Source organism: Pteropus medius, unplaced genomic scaffold (genome assembly GCF_902729225.1).
Source record: "Pteropus medius unplaced genomic scaffold, Ma_sr-lr_union100, whole genome shotgun sequence".
Taxonomy (NCBI): Eukaryota; Metazoa; Chordata; class Mammalia; order Chiroptera; family Pteropodidae; genus Pteropus; species Pteropus medius.
Window position 1 is genome coordinate 9,450,454 of NW_024349802.1, and position 15,523 is coordinate 9,465,976.

Genomic DNA, 15,523 nt, shown 5'->3' on the forward strand with positions numbered 1-15,523 from the left:
AACTTAGAGTGTGACAGTGAGCTCTATGTGTTTTTCCCTGGTTACATCTAGTGATATGGGCACAGGTATATACTCAGTGGATGGATAAAGTGGTAGCCATTTCTTGGGACAGCTTTTCAAAGAACCCAGACCTACTAAGTATTAACAAACCTTATTAGTGTAAAGAATCTACTTTGTTGGTCAGATGTGGTGAAAATTCTTAATTCAGCCTGATTCCTGTACAGTCTCATTTGATTTGTTTTAGGTCCTAGGATATAGGTGTGTGTTAGTTTGCATGGCTGCTACTGCTTACCATTTGTTTGACTAACTTCTTGTCTCAGGTTGATCTTCACTCGAAAGGGGGTACTCCGTGTGGAGGGATTTCTGAGTCCCCAGCAAAGTGACCCTGATGCCATGAACCTGTGGATTCCCTCTTCTTCTCTAGCAGAAGGAATAGACCTAGAAACCTCAAAATACATCCTGGCCAACGTTGGGGACCAGTTTTGCCAGCTCGTGATGTCCGAGAAGGAGGCCATGATGATGGTGGAGCCACACCGTAAGGCATCCTCTGGCTCGTCTTCCAGGCACTCCTAGTTGAAACTTTAGTTTTCTTTTGCTTAAAGGGAGGAGTGGAAGGAGTGGCAAATGGCATTTTCTATAAATGAATTAATGAACGATAAGACTTCTCTTTCTAGCAAACTGTATAGCTTAGGCCCTAACTCTATCCAGCAGACCTCATTCTTTCTGTTTTTTGGCACTTAACCAAAAACTCCTTCCCTGCTTGCCTTTCATTTTTATGAAATTATATCACAGCTGCCATAATATGCATGTTGATCCTTGTTTCGGTTTAGTTCACTCTGAATAATTTCAGCTTGCTTTGAACCAGTTTATATCAGTAAGCTATACTCTGTGGTTTGTACATAGATGAAGTGCTACTGGGTATAATGTTTCACACCTAGAACCCACATTATTCAGACGTTTATGATATTTCTATGTCTGTGAGATGCTAGATCCTATTTCTAGGCTAAGCAGAATTATACAATGAAAGTATGTTCCACATTTCAAAAGAAGAATCTTGGTATTTCAAACTCCCCTAAATTTTATGAAAATTTTATGGTATTACAAGTGGCAGCATATGAGACATTCATTCACTATTGACACATGTTGAGAAATATTAGAAATTTCATGTATTTTCTTTCTCTTACAATTGTAGAGACACACACTTCACAAATCTCTTGAGTATTATTGCTGGACAAAATGACGAGTAAGAATCAGTGGATTTGGGGTCTTTTGCTGTTGTTGAGGATGGTCAATGCCAACAGTATTTCTCTTCCTCTTTCCACCAGAGAAAGTGGCATGGAAACGAGCAGTACGTGGTGTACGGGAAATGTGTGATGTATGTGAAACAACTCTCTTCAACATCCACTGGGTTTGTCGCAAATGCGGCTTTGGGGTCTGCCTTGACTGTTACAGGCTCAGGAAAAGCCGTCCACGCAGTGGTAAGCAAGTACTGTACTTTGCAGTTCTTATATAACCTGGCAATGGAAGTATGGCACTTGGAAATTGAAGTAGGAATGGGTTTTTGCCCCATCTTTAGCTGCTTAGCTTCATTCTTTACAATTGCCAGTGCTTCGGCCTAATTTGGAGGGCTAAAACAATCAAAGAAAGGGTAATTGTGCATCATCTTTTTTTTTAAATAACATTTTTATTGAGATAGAATTCACATGCCATAACACTTGCCATTTTTAAGTATATAATTTAAAGGTTTTCAGTGTATCCTCAAGGTTGTGCAGCTGTCACCACTATCTGATTCCATTTTCATCACTCCAAAAAGAAAACCTCAAACCTATTAGCAATCACTCCCTATTCCTTCCTTTCCTCAGCCCTTGATAACCATAATCTACTTACTGTCTCTATAGATTTGCCTTTTCTGTGTATGTCATGAATGGAATCATACAATACTTGGCCTTCTATGACTGGCCTCTTTCACTTAGCGTACTGTTTTAAAGTTTCATTGTGTCATAGCACATATCAGTAATTCATTAATTTGTATTGCCAAATAATATTCCATTGTATGGGTATATTACATTTTTTATCCATTCATCAGTCAATGGATTATTTCCACTTTGGGCTATTATGAAAAGTGCCACTATGAACTTCTGTACACAGGCTATTTTGTGAACATGTTTTCAATCCTTTTGAGTATATACCTAGGAGTGGAATTATTGGATCATATGACAGTTCTATTTTAACCCTTTCAGAAACTGCTAAACCATATTCCAAAGTAGTTGCACAATTTTTTAATCCTACCAGCAATATATGTGGGTTTCAGTTTTTCCATATCCTTACCAACACTTGTTATCTGTCTTTTTATTATAGCCATCATAGTGGCTGTAAAGTAGTATCTTCTTATGTGGTTTTGATTTGCATTTCTTTGATGACTAATGCTGTTAATCATCTTTTCATGTGCTTTTTGGCCCTATGTTTATCTTTGGAGGAATGTCTATTCAAATCCTTTGCTTACCTTTGTTCTTGCTTTATCTTATTACATACCAAGAATCTTCCTCGCTCCTTGACCTCCTCTTCATTCTTCTCCCGCTCAGAGATAAGTGTAACTGTCATAACAGTGGTTTAGAGCCTAGGCTACTGGGATTTGAAACCTACTTCCACATCTTATTACACCAACTATGGTATCTTGGGCTAGTTACTTAACTCCTCAGAGCCTCAGTTTTCTTATCTATAAACCAAAGATAATGTGAGTACTTCTCTAACAGCTCTGTTGCGAGGTTTAAATGAAATAGTGTATGTAAAGTGGTTAGCACAGGGCCTGACACCCACTAGGCACTGCATGGTAAGTAGCTATTAGATATTCCACTTCTGCCTATGAGTGGTAAATTGCTACAGGAATTGCTCTCCTACCACACACGACAAGAAAACCAGGCAAAAAATAGGAAACCACAGTTTCAGACATTGGACAACAGACAGCATAAGTCTGATCCCTATGAGAAGAGAAGAAACAAAGTGAACACTACAATTGCCCCAGTTTACTGCCTGGAGGCAGTTTCCAGGCTGTAGCACAGGGAAAGACAACTAAAACAGAGTTTGGCAATCTGACTGAGTTGAGAAAGAGATCAATCTGAAAACAGTGAGGCAGAGTACTGAAGAGGTAAGAACTGTGTAGAGAGAAAACACTGAGATCTGCAGAGATCATCAGTTTTTGGCTATATAGTGGTCTTCATATGCATGAGATGAAACTCCTCAAGGCCCCAAAAAAGAACTTTCAGAAAGCAATTGACTGAATAATTTATGGAACTCGCAGTTTGTATACCCATCAACCAGAGAAAAGAGACACTGAGTAGAGTCCAAAAGGGTAACACCTCAGTCGTGGGACTAATTTAGTCCCAGAATAGAGGCTTCTCTGGAGCTGCTGTAACAAAGTGTAAAGCAAGCCTTGGAAGGATCATACTGATCTGCAAGTTGCTTAACTATATGCCAGACTAAAACCAAACTTTATCTAAAGGATTATAACAAATCTAATATTCAGAAACATAAATGTCAGAAAGCTCTGTGTTCAATCAAGAATTATCAGGTATGCAAAAAAAGCAAAATACTATGACCAGTAATCTGGGGGAAAAAGTCAGTCAATAGCAACAAACCCAGAAATGACATTAGTGATGGAATTAGTGCAAAAAGACCTTAAAGCAGCTATTACAAATTTTATAAATATGCTTAAGGACATAGGAAAACATGAAAATGACGAGAGAAATAGAAAATACATAAAACACCCAAATGAAACTTCTAGAGATGAAAAATATCTCAAAAAAAATTAACACTACTAGGATTAATAGCAAATCAGACACTGCAGAAGAACCAAAACAGTGAGCTTGAAGACATAGCAATAAAAACTGTCCAAAACTAAGCATGGAGAGAAGAAAGATTTAAATTTATTTGAGGAGTGTCTTGCTGAACTACAGAAAGTATCAGGCAATCTATTGAACATATAATTGGGATTCCAGAAAGAGAAAGGATGGGAGGGCAGAGACAAAAATACTTGTGCATTTGCAAAATTTGGCTTTATTAGCCAAAAAATTCCAAATTTGATGACAATTATAAAACCACAAATCCAACAATACACCTCAAACAGAAGAAAAGTTAAGAAAACTCATCATAACCAACTTACTGAAAAACAGTTATAAAGAGAAAAGAAGCAACAGATTCACACTACAAAGTTAAAGGTAGTCATTTGAGCAGAAGAAAATGATATGGAAATTTGGATTTGCACAAAGAAATGGAGAATAACCTACATGGTAAATGTAGATACACATTAAGACCTTTTTTTGTTGTTATTTTTAACCTTTTTAAAGATAATTGTTTAAAGTAAAAGTAGTAACAATGTGTTTTACAGGTTTTACAGTGTATATAAAATTGAAATATGTAATAACAGCACAAAGGAAAGGAGGGAAAAATGGAAGTATAGTTTTGTAAGAGACCTACTATATGTAAAGTGGTAAAATATTTGAGGATAGAATGTAATAAGTTAGATACTACAAACCCGTAGAAACCACTAGAAAATAAAGAGGTATTGCTAATAAGCCAAAGGTGGAGACAAAAATCAAATCGTAAAAAATAGTTAATTCAAAATAACAAAAACAAAATTTAAAAATGGGACTAATAGAAAACAAATAGCAAGACAGTAAATTTAAACCCAGCAATATAAATAATTACATTAAATATGAATAGATTAACACTTATTAAAAAGAAGATATTGTCAAATTGTTTTTTGCAATTAAAATGCTGTCTATAAGAAACCAACTTTAAATGAAGACACAAGTAGGTTAAAAGTAAAAAGATGTTAGGAAATCTAACTCTGGGTGGTGAATACACAATGCAATATATATAGACTTACTGTTGAATGATACACTTGAAACTTATTTGTTTTTGTTAATGTCACCCCCCAGTAAATTTTAATTGAAAAAAAAGTAAAAAAATGAAAAATGATACATCATGACTCACACTATTCAAAAGAAAGCTGGAGTAACTAAATTAATATCAGACCGGATAAATTTCAGAGCAAAGAATATTAATATGAATAGGTACATTATCTAATATTAATAAAGGGCTTGATTCATCAATAGGATATAACAATCTTAAAATATTTATGCACTTACTATCAGCTTTAAAGCATATAAAGCAAACACTGATGAAACTGAAAGGAGAAATGGAGGTATCTACAACTATACTTGGAAGTTTCAAAAACCTTCTCTCAACAATGGATAGAACAAGTATACAGAAAAATCAGTAAGAATATGAAAGACTTAAACAACACACCATCAATCAGCTTAACCTGACTGACAGAACACATCATCCAATAGTAGCATACACATTATTTTTGCATTCACATGGAAACTTTACCAAAATAGACTATAAAAATTATATTTTGGGTTATAAAAGAAGTCAATAAATTTAAGGCTTGTTGAAATCATATAGAGTATGTTCTCTGATCATAAAATAATAAATTAAAAAGATCGCTAGAAAAATCCAGATATTTGGAAATACAGTTCTAAATATCCCATGGATCAAAGGGAAAAATCACAAGAGAAATGAGAAAATATTGTGAAATAAGGTTAAAACACAGCATATTATTTGTGGTATGCAGTTAAAGGAGTGCTTAGAGGAGAATTTATAATTGTAAACACCTCTATTAGAAAAGAAGAAATATTTAAAACAGCTAAACTTATGTCTGGAAAAACTAGTAAAAAAAAATCCTGGGAAGTTACAATTTACCAATATTAGGAATGAGGGGACATCACTATAGATCATTCAGACATTAAAAGGATTCAATAAAATTCTGAACAACATTATACTGAGACATTTGACAAAAATATAATAGAGAAATTCCATGAAAGACACAAACCATCAAAGTTCCTTCATAAAGAATTAGGTAACCTTAATAACCTTATATTAAGAAATCGTTTTTGTAGTTTAGAATATCTTCTAACAAAGAAAACTTGAAGCCCAGATGGCTTTACTAGCAAGTTATGCCAAACATTTAAGAAGGAAATAATAGCAATTCTATACAAACTCTTTCAGAAAATAGGAGGGAACACTTACCAACTCATTTTATGGAGCCAGCATTACACTGTTATCAAAACTGGATGAAGACAGCAAGCAAAACTACAGACCTAATGTTTCTCATGAACATAGATGTAAAATCCTTTCATAATATTTAAGTAAATTTAAATCTATAGATACATAAAAAGAATAATACATCATGACCAAATGGGGTTTATTCCATTAACGGAAGGTTGGTTTAACATTTGGAAATTAGTCAATGCAATTGACTGTATTAATGGAACTATATAATTATCTCAAGACACGTAGGAAATTCATTTGTCAAAATTCTCAGAAAACTAGATCATGCATTCTCTATAGGGGTGAAAATTGGTTCTTGGCATTGTAAGATATTACAATGGTTTGTGTCCTTCCAGATGGCCATAGTACATAAAAATACACAGTATATTTTGTATTCAAGTTTCATGGGGCAGGATGCACAATTACACATACACACAAAATGTCTAAAAAGGTTCTTTATGTGATGGAGGGAAATAAAGAAATAAAGGTGGAAAAACACTGAACTAGTTATAGACAGGAACATCTCTCACATAGTGTGAAAAACTGAGTTTTCCCCGCTAAGAACAGGAACAAAGCAAGGATGTCCACTTTTCACAACTTCCATTCAACATTGTGCTGAGGTTAGTCATCATGAAGATAGACAAAAGCATAATCAAAAAAAATGAAAGGCATATAGGTTGGAAAGAAGTGATATGGTTTTTATTCTCAGATGATACAATCATCTATATAGAAAAATCTCAAGAAGTCTATATAAAAAGCTACAAAAATAATGAGTTTAACAAGATTGTAGAATACAAGTCAGCATAACAAAAGTCAGTTATATTTCTGCATAATGTCAATGAACCATTTTTTAATTGAATTTAAAAATTAATGTCATTTATGGTAGAATAAAAAAACATGACGTGTTTAGGGATAAATTTAGCAAATATGTAAAAAACACCTACTTAAGAACACAACATTGCTGAGAGAAATTAAAGAAGTCTAAATGGGGAGATATATTTGTGAGTAGAAAATTAAATATTAAGATGTCAATTAAATGCAGTTCCAATCAAAATCTCAGTTGATCTTTTTGTAGAAATTGCCAAGCTGATTCTAAAATTTATATGACATACAAAAGACCTAAAATAACCAAAAAAGAAAAAGAAGAATAAAGTTGGAGGATTTATACTACTTTGTTAGAAGACTACAGTAAAGCTACAGTAGTTAAGGCACTGGCAGTACTACTGAACAGAGTCTATATGTAAACCCACACATATACAGTCAGCTGATGGTTGACAAAGGTGCCAAGATAATTTAATAGGGAAAAGATAGTCCTTTCAACAAATGGTTCGGGAGTAATTTTATACTTATATTCAAAGAAATAAAATGAACTTTTGTTTTTACTCACACCATATACAAAAAAATTGACTCTTAAGTAAATCATAGACCTAAACATAAAAGCTAAAACCTCTAGGGGAGAAAAATAGAAGAAAATCTTTGTGTCCTTGTTTAGATAAATATTTCTTAGATATACCATAAAAAGCAAAAGAAAAATTTAATCGAATTAGAAAACTTTTGCTGTCAAAAGACACTTAAGTAAATGAAAAGTCAAGCTACAGACTGGGATAAAAGATTTGCCAATCACATATTTTCTAAAGGACTTCTGTGACAATAAAGGCTTCTTACAACTCATTAACAAGAAATCAAAGAACCCAGTTTTTAAACAGGCAAAAGATTGGAACAGATGCCTCAAAGAAGAGAAATCAGTGGAAAATAAGCACATGAAAAAAAATATTACTTATTAGCAAAATGCAAATCAAAACTTTAATTAGAAACCACTGTGTCCAATAGAATGGCTAAAATTTTGAAAGCTTACAGTACCAAGTTTTGTGAAAGATGTGGAAGAACAAGAAATGTTAAACACTGCTAGTAGGAATGCAAATTGATACTATCACTTTGGAAAACAGTATGGCCATTTTTAAAAAATTTAAACATAAACTTAACATATGACCCACAACTTACTTCTAGGTATTTATAAAGAAATGACATCATGTCCATACAAAGACTTGTACTTTATAGCAGCTTTATTCACAATAGCCAGAAATTAGAAACAATCTAAATGTCTGCCAGCTGATGAATGGGTAAACAAAATGTGTTATATTCATACTATAGAACAGTGGTCCCCAACCTTTTTGGCACCAGGGATCAGTGCTCCTATGAGAATCTAATGCCTAATGATCTGAGGTGGAGCTGAGGCGGTGATGCTAGCGCTGGGGAGCAGTTGCAAATACAGATGAAGCTTTGCTCACTCGCCTGCCGCTCAACCTCCTGCTGTGCGGCCCAGTTCTTAACAGACCACAGACCTGTACCGGTCCGCAGCTTTGGGATGGGGACCCCTGCCATAGAATACCACTCGGCCATAAAATGGAGTGAATTACTGAATAGATGCAACAATATGGTGAGTCTCAAATCATGCTGCTCAATGAAAGAAACCCAGCACAAATGACTATATACTATTTGCTTCTAGTTACATGAAATTCTAAAAATAGTAAAACTTTAGTATTAGAAAGTTGATCAGTGGTGCCAGTGGTATTGGCTACAAAGGACTCAAGGAAACTTTAGGAAGGAAGATGAAAATGTTCTATATCATGATTGCGGTAGTGTTTATATAACTGTACGTTTGTTAGAACTCATTGTAGTGTACACTTTAAATCGTTGAATTTATTGTGTGTAAATTATATCCCATTGAAGCAGATTTTTAAAGAGTTAGCCATTACCTTTTTTGGTCCATGAGAAAATTGGCTTTTGAGGTCTGAAACTCCAGCTTATTGAGAGGGATACATCTTATGAGGGTCTTTCACTTCTGTTTTAGAGACAGAAGAGATGGGTGATGAAGAGGTTTTCTCCTGGTTGAAGTGTGCAAAGGGGCAGTCTCATGAACCAGAGAATCTCATGCCCACACAGATCATCCCTGGTACAGGTAAGAAAATTCCTATTTTAGATTTGGTAGGAAGAAAATATTTTTAATTGAGATACAACTCACGCATCATAAAGTTTGTCGAAATGATTTGTCTCAGCCTGATTTTTCTGTTTTGAAGCCTCAGCAGATATCTCTGAGAAGTTGATTCTTTATATATGTGTTAGATTGTATGCAGCCACTGCACACTTTTTGCTTCACCTTTCTGGTGGGAGAGCAAATGATATCTGGTTACTACTTTTCTAGATAGCATTTTACATTCCTATGGTTGGCAGGACCAGAATAGAAAAAGTCAGTCCCCATGCTGCCAGAAAGATCTTTGGTTTTAGGCTTGTTAAAAATCTTGCTGAAGCTAATCAAACCTCTTCAGACCATGAAGAAGGCAGCTTAACAGTAGGAATAAATGGTCATATTTGTGTCACATTCCCAGTTTACTTCAGTGATTCCTCCAGAAAGTCTGTTTCCAGCTTGTATTCTTCCACTAACATACATGCATCGAAGATGGCGAATCTGCAGAACTGCTACCTATATTCTTCTCCACTAAAGAAAGTGGGGTGGGGGAGGGGGGTGCATTCCTGGATCCTTTATACCCCATTGCTTCCCAGCAGCAGAAGGGCTCCCTGAGTACAGTGGTAGGGTGCCTGTGCACTGCTGGTGCAAGCATTGGTTAAAGGTTTGTGTAAAGTCTACATTGATCCTTTTTTCTCCTACTTCTTTTTTTTTTTTTTTTTATGTATAACTTACAGTAAAGTACATAAATCTTAAGTATACATTTCAAAATATTTACATACTCTTCCACATTAAGGAATCTACCCTTATAAGTTTCCCCTGGAGGACACCGTGTTAGGTTTTGTAGAGGAGGGAGAAAGTGTAGATTAATGAATGGTTAAGAGAACACAGACTTTAGGGCTACGTATACCTGGTTTAAAGTCTTAGTACTTCTATTGGCCAACTATATGTACTTGAGTAAACAACCTAACTTCTGAGTCTCAGTTTCATCATCAAAAATTGAGGAGAAAAGCTGCTACCTCGTGGAAATGTGGTAAGAATTGAGTGAGATAATGTAAATGAGGTCTTTAACACAATACTTGGCACATTCAAGCATTCTGATGTTAAGTGTTATTATTGTCTTTTTTCCAGCTCTGTATAATATTGGAGACATGGTACATGCTGCCCGTGGCAAGTGGGGAATTAAAGCCAACTGCCCTTGTATTAGTCGGCAAAACAAATCTGTGTTGAGACCTGCTGTCACCAATGGGATGTCACAGGTAAAGTGGTGTTTTTGGGTATAACTGAATGAAACTTAAGTTCTTAGTACCAGGAAATGTTTCATTTTTTACCTCTTGCCCCAGCCTTTCCTAGGATTCCTGAGAAATTAAGGAATAGGAAAGAAAGCCTTTCTATAAAGAACCTAAGAAGAGTTACTCAAAGGGTTTTAATTCCTCCTGACTGGCAAAAGTTTCATCTTTAGAACCAATTCAGACTTAGTTGTTAAATACCACAAGAGATTCTGTTCATTTTGTCAAGATTTATACTTCAGGGTCCTGTGCTGGTGAAGAGTATAGAAAAGGTTACTAGGAATACCAACCCATCTGTGTGTATAGTCCTTGTCCTTGTCATGTTAGGTACAGAGAACAGAAATATGAATATTGGCATTCTGAGCTGGGATCATCCTACCCAGAAAGCAATCCAGGCCTCCAGACTTCCAGAGGCTGTTGATTTTGTCATTGTTCTGTCAGAGGTGGAGGTCATTACTTTCTGACGATGACTATTTTGAACAAGAGGCTGTTTTTTAAACACACACACACACACACACACACACACTAACTGTTTACATTGCAGGCCCAGGAATGCTACTACTAACACATAGTCAAAAGAGGCATAGAGATTAATGCTTAAGAATCTTGACATACATTTTCAGTAGGGTTGCCATATTAGAGCAAATCATGTGGAAAATTTAGCAATAGAGTAATAAACATTTATTGAGTTTATGTGTGCCAGAAACTATGCTAAGTTCTTTGCATGTACTATCTCATTTAATTCTCAGAACAGCTCTATAAGGTCAGGTTCTAATCACCATTTTGCCATTGCAGAATTTGAGCCTCAGACATACTAAACAAAACCCTATTTTATTTTCAAGTCTTATTCACTGCTCTTTCCACATAACCTAGCATAGTTTCTGTCACATCATAGGACTCAATAAATTTATGTTGAATGAATGAATGAGTGAATGAATGAGTGAATGAAATAGCAGTTTATGGGACAATTTCAGATTGTTTTCCCAGACCTACTTAGTGTCAGCAGCCAATACTCTTTGTATTTTACATTTTCTACACAAAGAGAGCCCTCTAACCATGTTGGCCTCCTGTGCTTTAGCTTCCTAGCATAAACCCTAGTGCCTCTTCTGGAAATGAAACCACCTTCTCAAGCGGAGGAGGAACTGCAGCGGTAACAGCTCCAGAGCCCGATCCCAAAGCCGACAGTACTGACATCAGAGTTGATGAGCCTCCAAAAGCAGAGAGTTTGGCATCAAATAGCAATAGTGAGCTAAAAGCCATCAGGCCCCCTTGCCCTGACACAGCCCCACCCTCCTCTGCCCTGCACTGGTTGGCGGATTTAGCTACTCAAAAGGCTAAAGAAGAAACAAAAGGTGAGATGGATGCAAACCTCTGTTCTGCCTGTAGGTGGAACACTTGAGTTTTTCTGGGATTCTTCAGACTCACACATTACCATCCACATGTATGAAACATACCACTTGCTTTCTCTGGCCGATCACATAAAATGAGGGAATCCTTTTCAACTTCTTTCTAAAAGTGGAGCTTTTTTTAAAGGCACATGCCTGGGCTCTACCCCAGACCTTTTTAGTCAGAATTGATGCAAGGTTTTTAATAATCTTCCCAGATGGCTCTGTTATGCCGCCAGGTTCGAGGGCTAGACTTAGTTTTTTAATGGGCACAAGAATCATGGGGAAAATTGTTAAAAATGCAGATTTCTGTGCCCCACCAGAACTATTAAATGAGGACGTCTTAGAGTAAGACCAAGAATCTCAATTTTTAATAAGTACTCCATGTGATTCCAATACAAGTGTTGTGGAGACCCACTTGAAGAAACACTATCTTAGAAAATGAGGGAGATGAAGGATGGATGGGAACAGAAGGAAGTTTGAAATCCAGATCTGGAAAAGAAAGGAAGAAGTAGGATAGCTCCTTGGCCATGAGACCTACCATAGTAATAGCTCATCAGGCTTGGCCCAGACAAACCGTATGTAGTTTGGGGGGCAGGGGAGGGTAGAATCTTTCCTCTTCCCACTTGGCTGATTTTTAGGAGTCATTTGCCTACTGGGTGTTCTTGTCATGCCTAATGCTGTTCCCGGTTATGTTCTTACAGAAGCAGGGTCCCTGAGGTCGGTGCTCAATAAAGAGTCTCATTCACCCTTTGGGCTGGACTCGTTCAACTCCACTGCAAAGGTCTCTCCGTTGACTCCAAAGCTTTTTAACAGTCTGTTACTGGGTCCCACTGCCTCCAACAACAAAACCGAAGGCTCTAGCCTTCGAGACCTCCTTCACTCCGGGCCCGGAAAACTTCCTCAAACCCCCTTGGACACAGGCATACCCTTCCCCCCGGTCTTCTCTACATCCTCAGCAGTAAGTGTCCCCTCTACAACTCTAGCCTTTGCTGCTTTCCCATGAAAGAACCATCAGAGAGCTGATAACTGGGTTAGAGGGTATGTGGGTGACTTGTGTTCTCTTCATTGTCTGTCCAGCCAATAAGATCTTTCTTTACATTAATTTTTGGCATGTTTGCATTCCTTTTAAGTAGTGAACCTTTCATGCCATGTTAGGAAGTCAGTAGAAATTGAGACTTTGAAATTTTCAGTCATCAGTAGAAATCACTTTATTTTCTTGACAGACTTTTTTTCTTTTTCTTTTTTTTTAACCTAGACAGTACATTCATATTGCATTCTCTTGGATATCTAATAGACTCCTCAAACCTAATTCATCTAAGACCACATTCGTGATCTGCCTGTAAGCTTGCTCCTCCTTTAGTTTTCCTCTCTTGGTCAGTGGCTTCTCCATTCTTCCAATTGCTCAGCCACAAATCTTGGGGTCATTTGGGACTCCTCTCTCTCATACTTCATAACTAATCTGTCAGCAAACCCTTTCTGTCTGATCTTCAGAATGTGTTCAGAGTCCACCCATTTCTCATCAGCTCCACTGCTTCCTCTCTTGTCTGAGGCAATATCCTCTCTGCATGAATTTTTGCAGTAAACTCCTTATACAGGTCCTCTTTATTTCTTCTCTTTCCACTCTACAGTCCATTTTCAGCACAGCAGCTAGGTGATCCTTTTAAAATAAAATGTAAGTCAAAACATGTCACCTCTGCCTAAAATCCTTCAAAGGCTTTCTGTTTCACTTATAAGCAGAGTCCTTTCAGTGAACTGTAAGGCTCCAGCCCTATCTCTGCATCTTCACTTCTTTGACTTCAACTACCACTCTTCCTCTTGTTCACTCTGCACTGGCCACACCTACCGTCTTGCTGTTCCTTGAACATGGCCCATCATGTACCCTCTTCAGAGCCTTCGCACTTGTCCGTTCTTCCAACTAGACCTTTTTTTCCCATGTAACCATATGGCTAGCTTCATCAACGGTTTCTTCTCGCTCCTGAAACGTCATCTCTCAGTAAGCTTTCTTCTTAGATCACCCTTTTTAAAAGTCCATTCTGCTCCCATCCTCCACTCATATATGTTTTCTCTGCACTTAAAATTTTTTCCATAGCACTTATTACCATATGACTTACTGTATGTTTTATTTATTGTCTGTCTTGTCTCTCTCTAAAGGCATTTTTGACTGTTTTAGTCACCACTGTGTACCTAGTGCCATAGTGTTTGATACATAGTAGGTGTTTAATAAGCATTTCCTGAACAAATGAATTCACGAGAGGTACACAATTTTAAAGATACAGTGAAAAGTCTCTTTCCCACCATTGTCTTCTAGCCACCTATTTCCCTTTCTGAAGGTCGCTATTGTTTCATGAGTCTCCTTTCAGTGCTTTGTCATGTGTCTATAGCTTTTTCCCCTTCTTTTTACACAAATGTTCTACATAGTGTTTTTGTTTTCAGTTTATATATTTTAGAGATCATTTCAACAAGTACATAAGTGTTTCACATTTTGTTTTATGATTAATGGCCAAGATGTGATGAGCTGTGGGTGGTTGAGCCCTGTACAGTGTAGGTTGTCTCTCTTTTGGATAAATGACTTTAAAAAATTACTTTGGCTTTTTTTTCTTCTTTTTCTTTTTTTTCTTCTTTATATATATACTTGCTCTGAGCCCCAGTTTTCCATTTTTTTAAAAAATTTTCCAGGATGTTATATGATGACATATATTCTATAGAAATAATGATTAGCGACACTTCAGGCATAGGATTATCAAGTTTACAAAAGCCTAAGTATTGTATCCCTTGGGTATGCTGGCCAGAAAAAAATTGATAACCTTCAAAGTAAATTATCTTTTTCACTCAGTTACAGCATTCTGTGGTCCCTGCAGTCTACATGTATATGCATATGCAAGGCTAAATGCAAAGATATTTTTTAGATGTCAAATCTCTTAAGGCAAAGGGGATCTTTCTGTACTTTTTCTTCATTAATGTAAAAGCAAATATAAAGGATAGGGAATTTTAAGATACTGACTTATAGGCTCCGCCCTCCAATTATAAAACACATTTCAATAACTTTTATGAAATCTAATCAAATAGATCAGAAATTTTTATAAATACAACTGTCAGACAAATTTTTTGAATGCTCTTTTCATGCTGCTTCAGTCAAACTTACCTGGTGGATTTGTGTTTGGCAGGGGGTGAAGAACAAGGCCAGCCTACCCAACTTCCTTGACCACATCATTGCCTCAGTGGTAGAAAATAAGAAAACCTCAGATGCTGCAAAGCGGGCCTGTAACTTGACTGATGCCCAAAAGGAGGTGAAGGAGATGGTGATGGGGTTAAATGTTCTGGACCCACATACCTCTCACTCCTGGCTCTGTGATGGGAGACTTCTGTGTCTCCATGACCCCAGCAACAAAAATAATTGGAAGATCTTTCGAGAGTGTTGGAAGCAAGGCCAGGTAAGTAAGAATAAGAAGTTCCCTGGGCTGTCTATCTGCCTGCCACAGCTACCAGGAGAGTTGGCAATTCTCTTTAGGAGATCTTTAGCCAGGGAGATTTAGACATAAGCAATTTCATTGTATACAGCCTTGCTACTTCGAGTTTTCTTGGATTTTTCAAAATCAGAAGATTCCTAAAAACACACTGTAGATTCGTTTATTTCTAAGCTGTGTAGCTCTGTGTTCTTAATAGGGCAGTTGAAATTCCTGTTAGGTGGTGATCTGGTATTAATGACACCTTTAGAGGAAAATCCTTAAGTGTGATGTGGGGGAAGGTGAAGGTAGGTGGAAGCGGGTGGT

At 36.7% G+C, this 15,523-nt stretch overlaps 1 protein-coding gene across 1 annotated transcript in view; it reads left to right on the top strand.

The window, feature by feature from the left end:
• The window catches only part of KDM3B (lysine demethylase 3B), a 55,078-nt gene that overhangs the window by 30,849 nt on the left and 8,706 nt on the right, over positions 1–15,523 (top strand). The window contains exons 10-16 of the mRNA XM_039836178.1: positions 321–535; positions 1,326–1,478; positions 8,963–9,070; positions 10,208–10,335; positions 11,444–11,717; positions 12,455–12,711; positions 14,918–15,184. Coding sequence (XP_039692112.1) covers positions 321–535; positions 1,326–1,478; positions 8,963–9,070; positions 10,208–10,335; positions 11,444–11,717; positions 12,455–12,711; positions 14,918–15,184 — 1,402 coding nt within the window. The remainder of the gene's footprint in view (positions 1–320; positions 536–1,325; positions 1,479–8,962; positions 9,071–10,207; positions 10,336–11,443; positions 11,718–12,454; positions 12,712–14,917; positions 15,185–15,523) is intronic.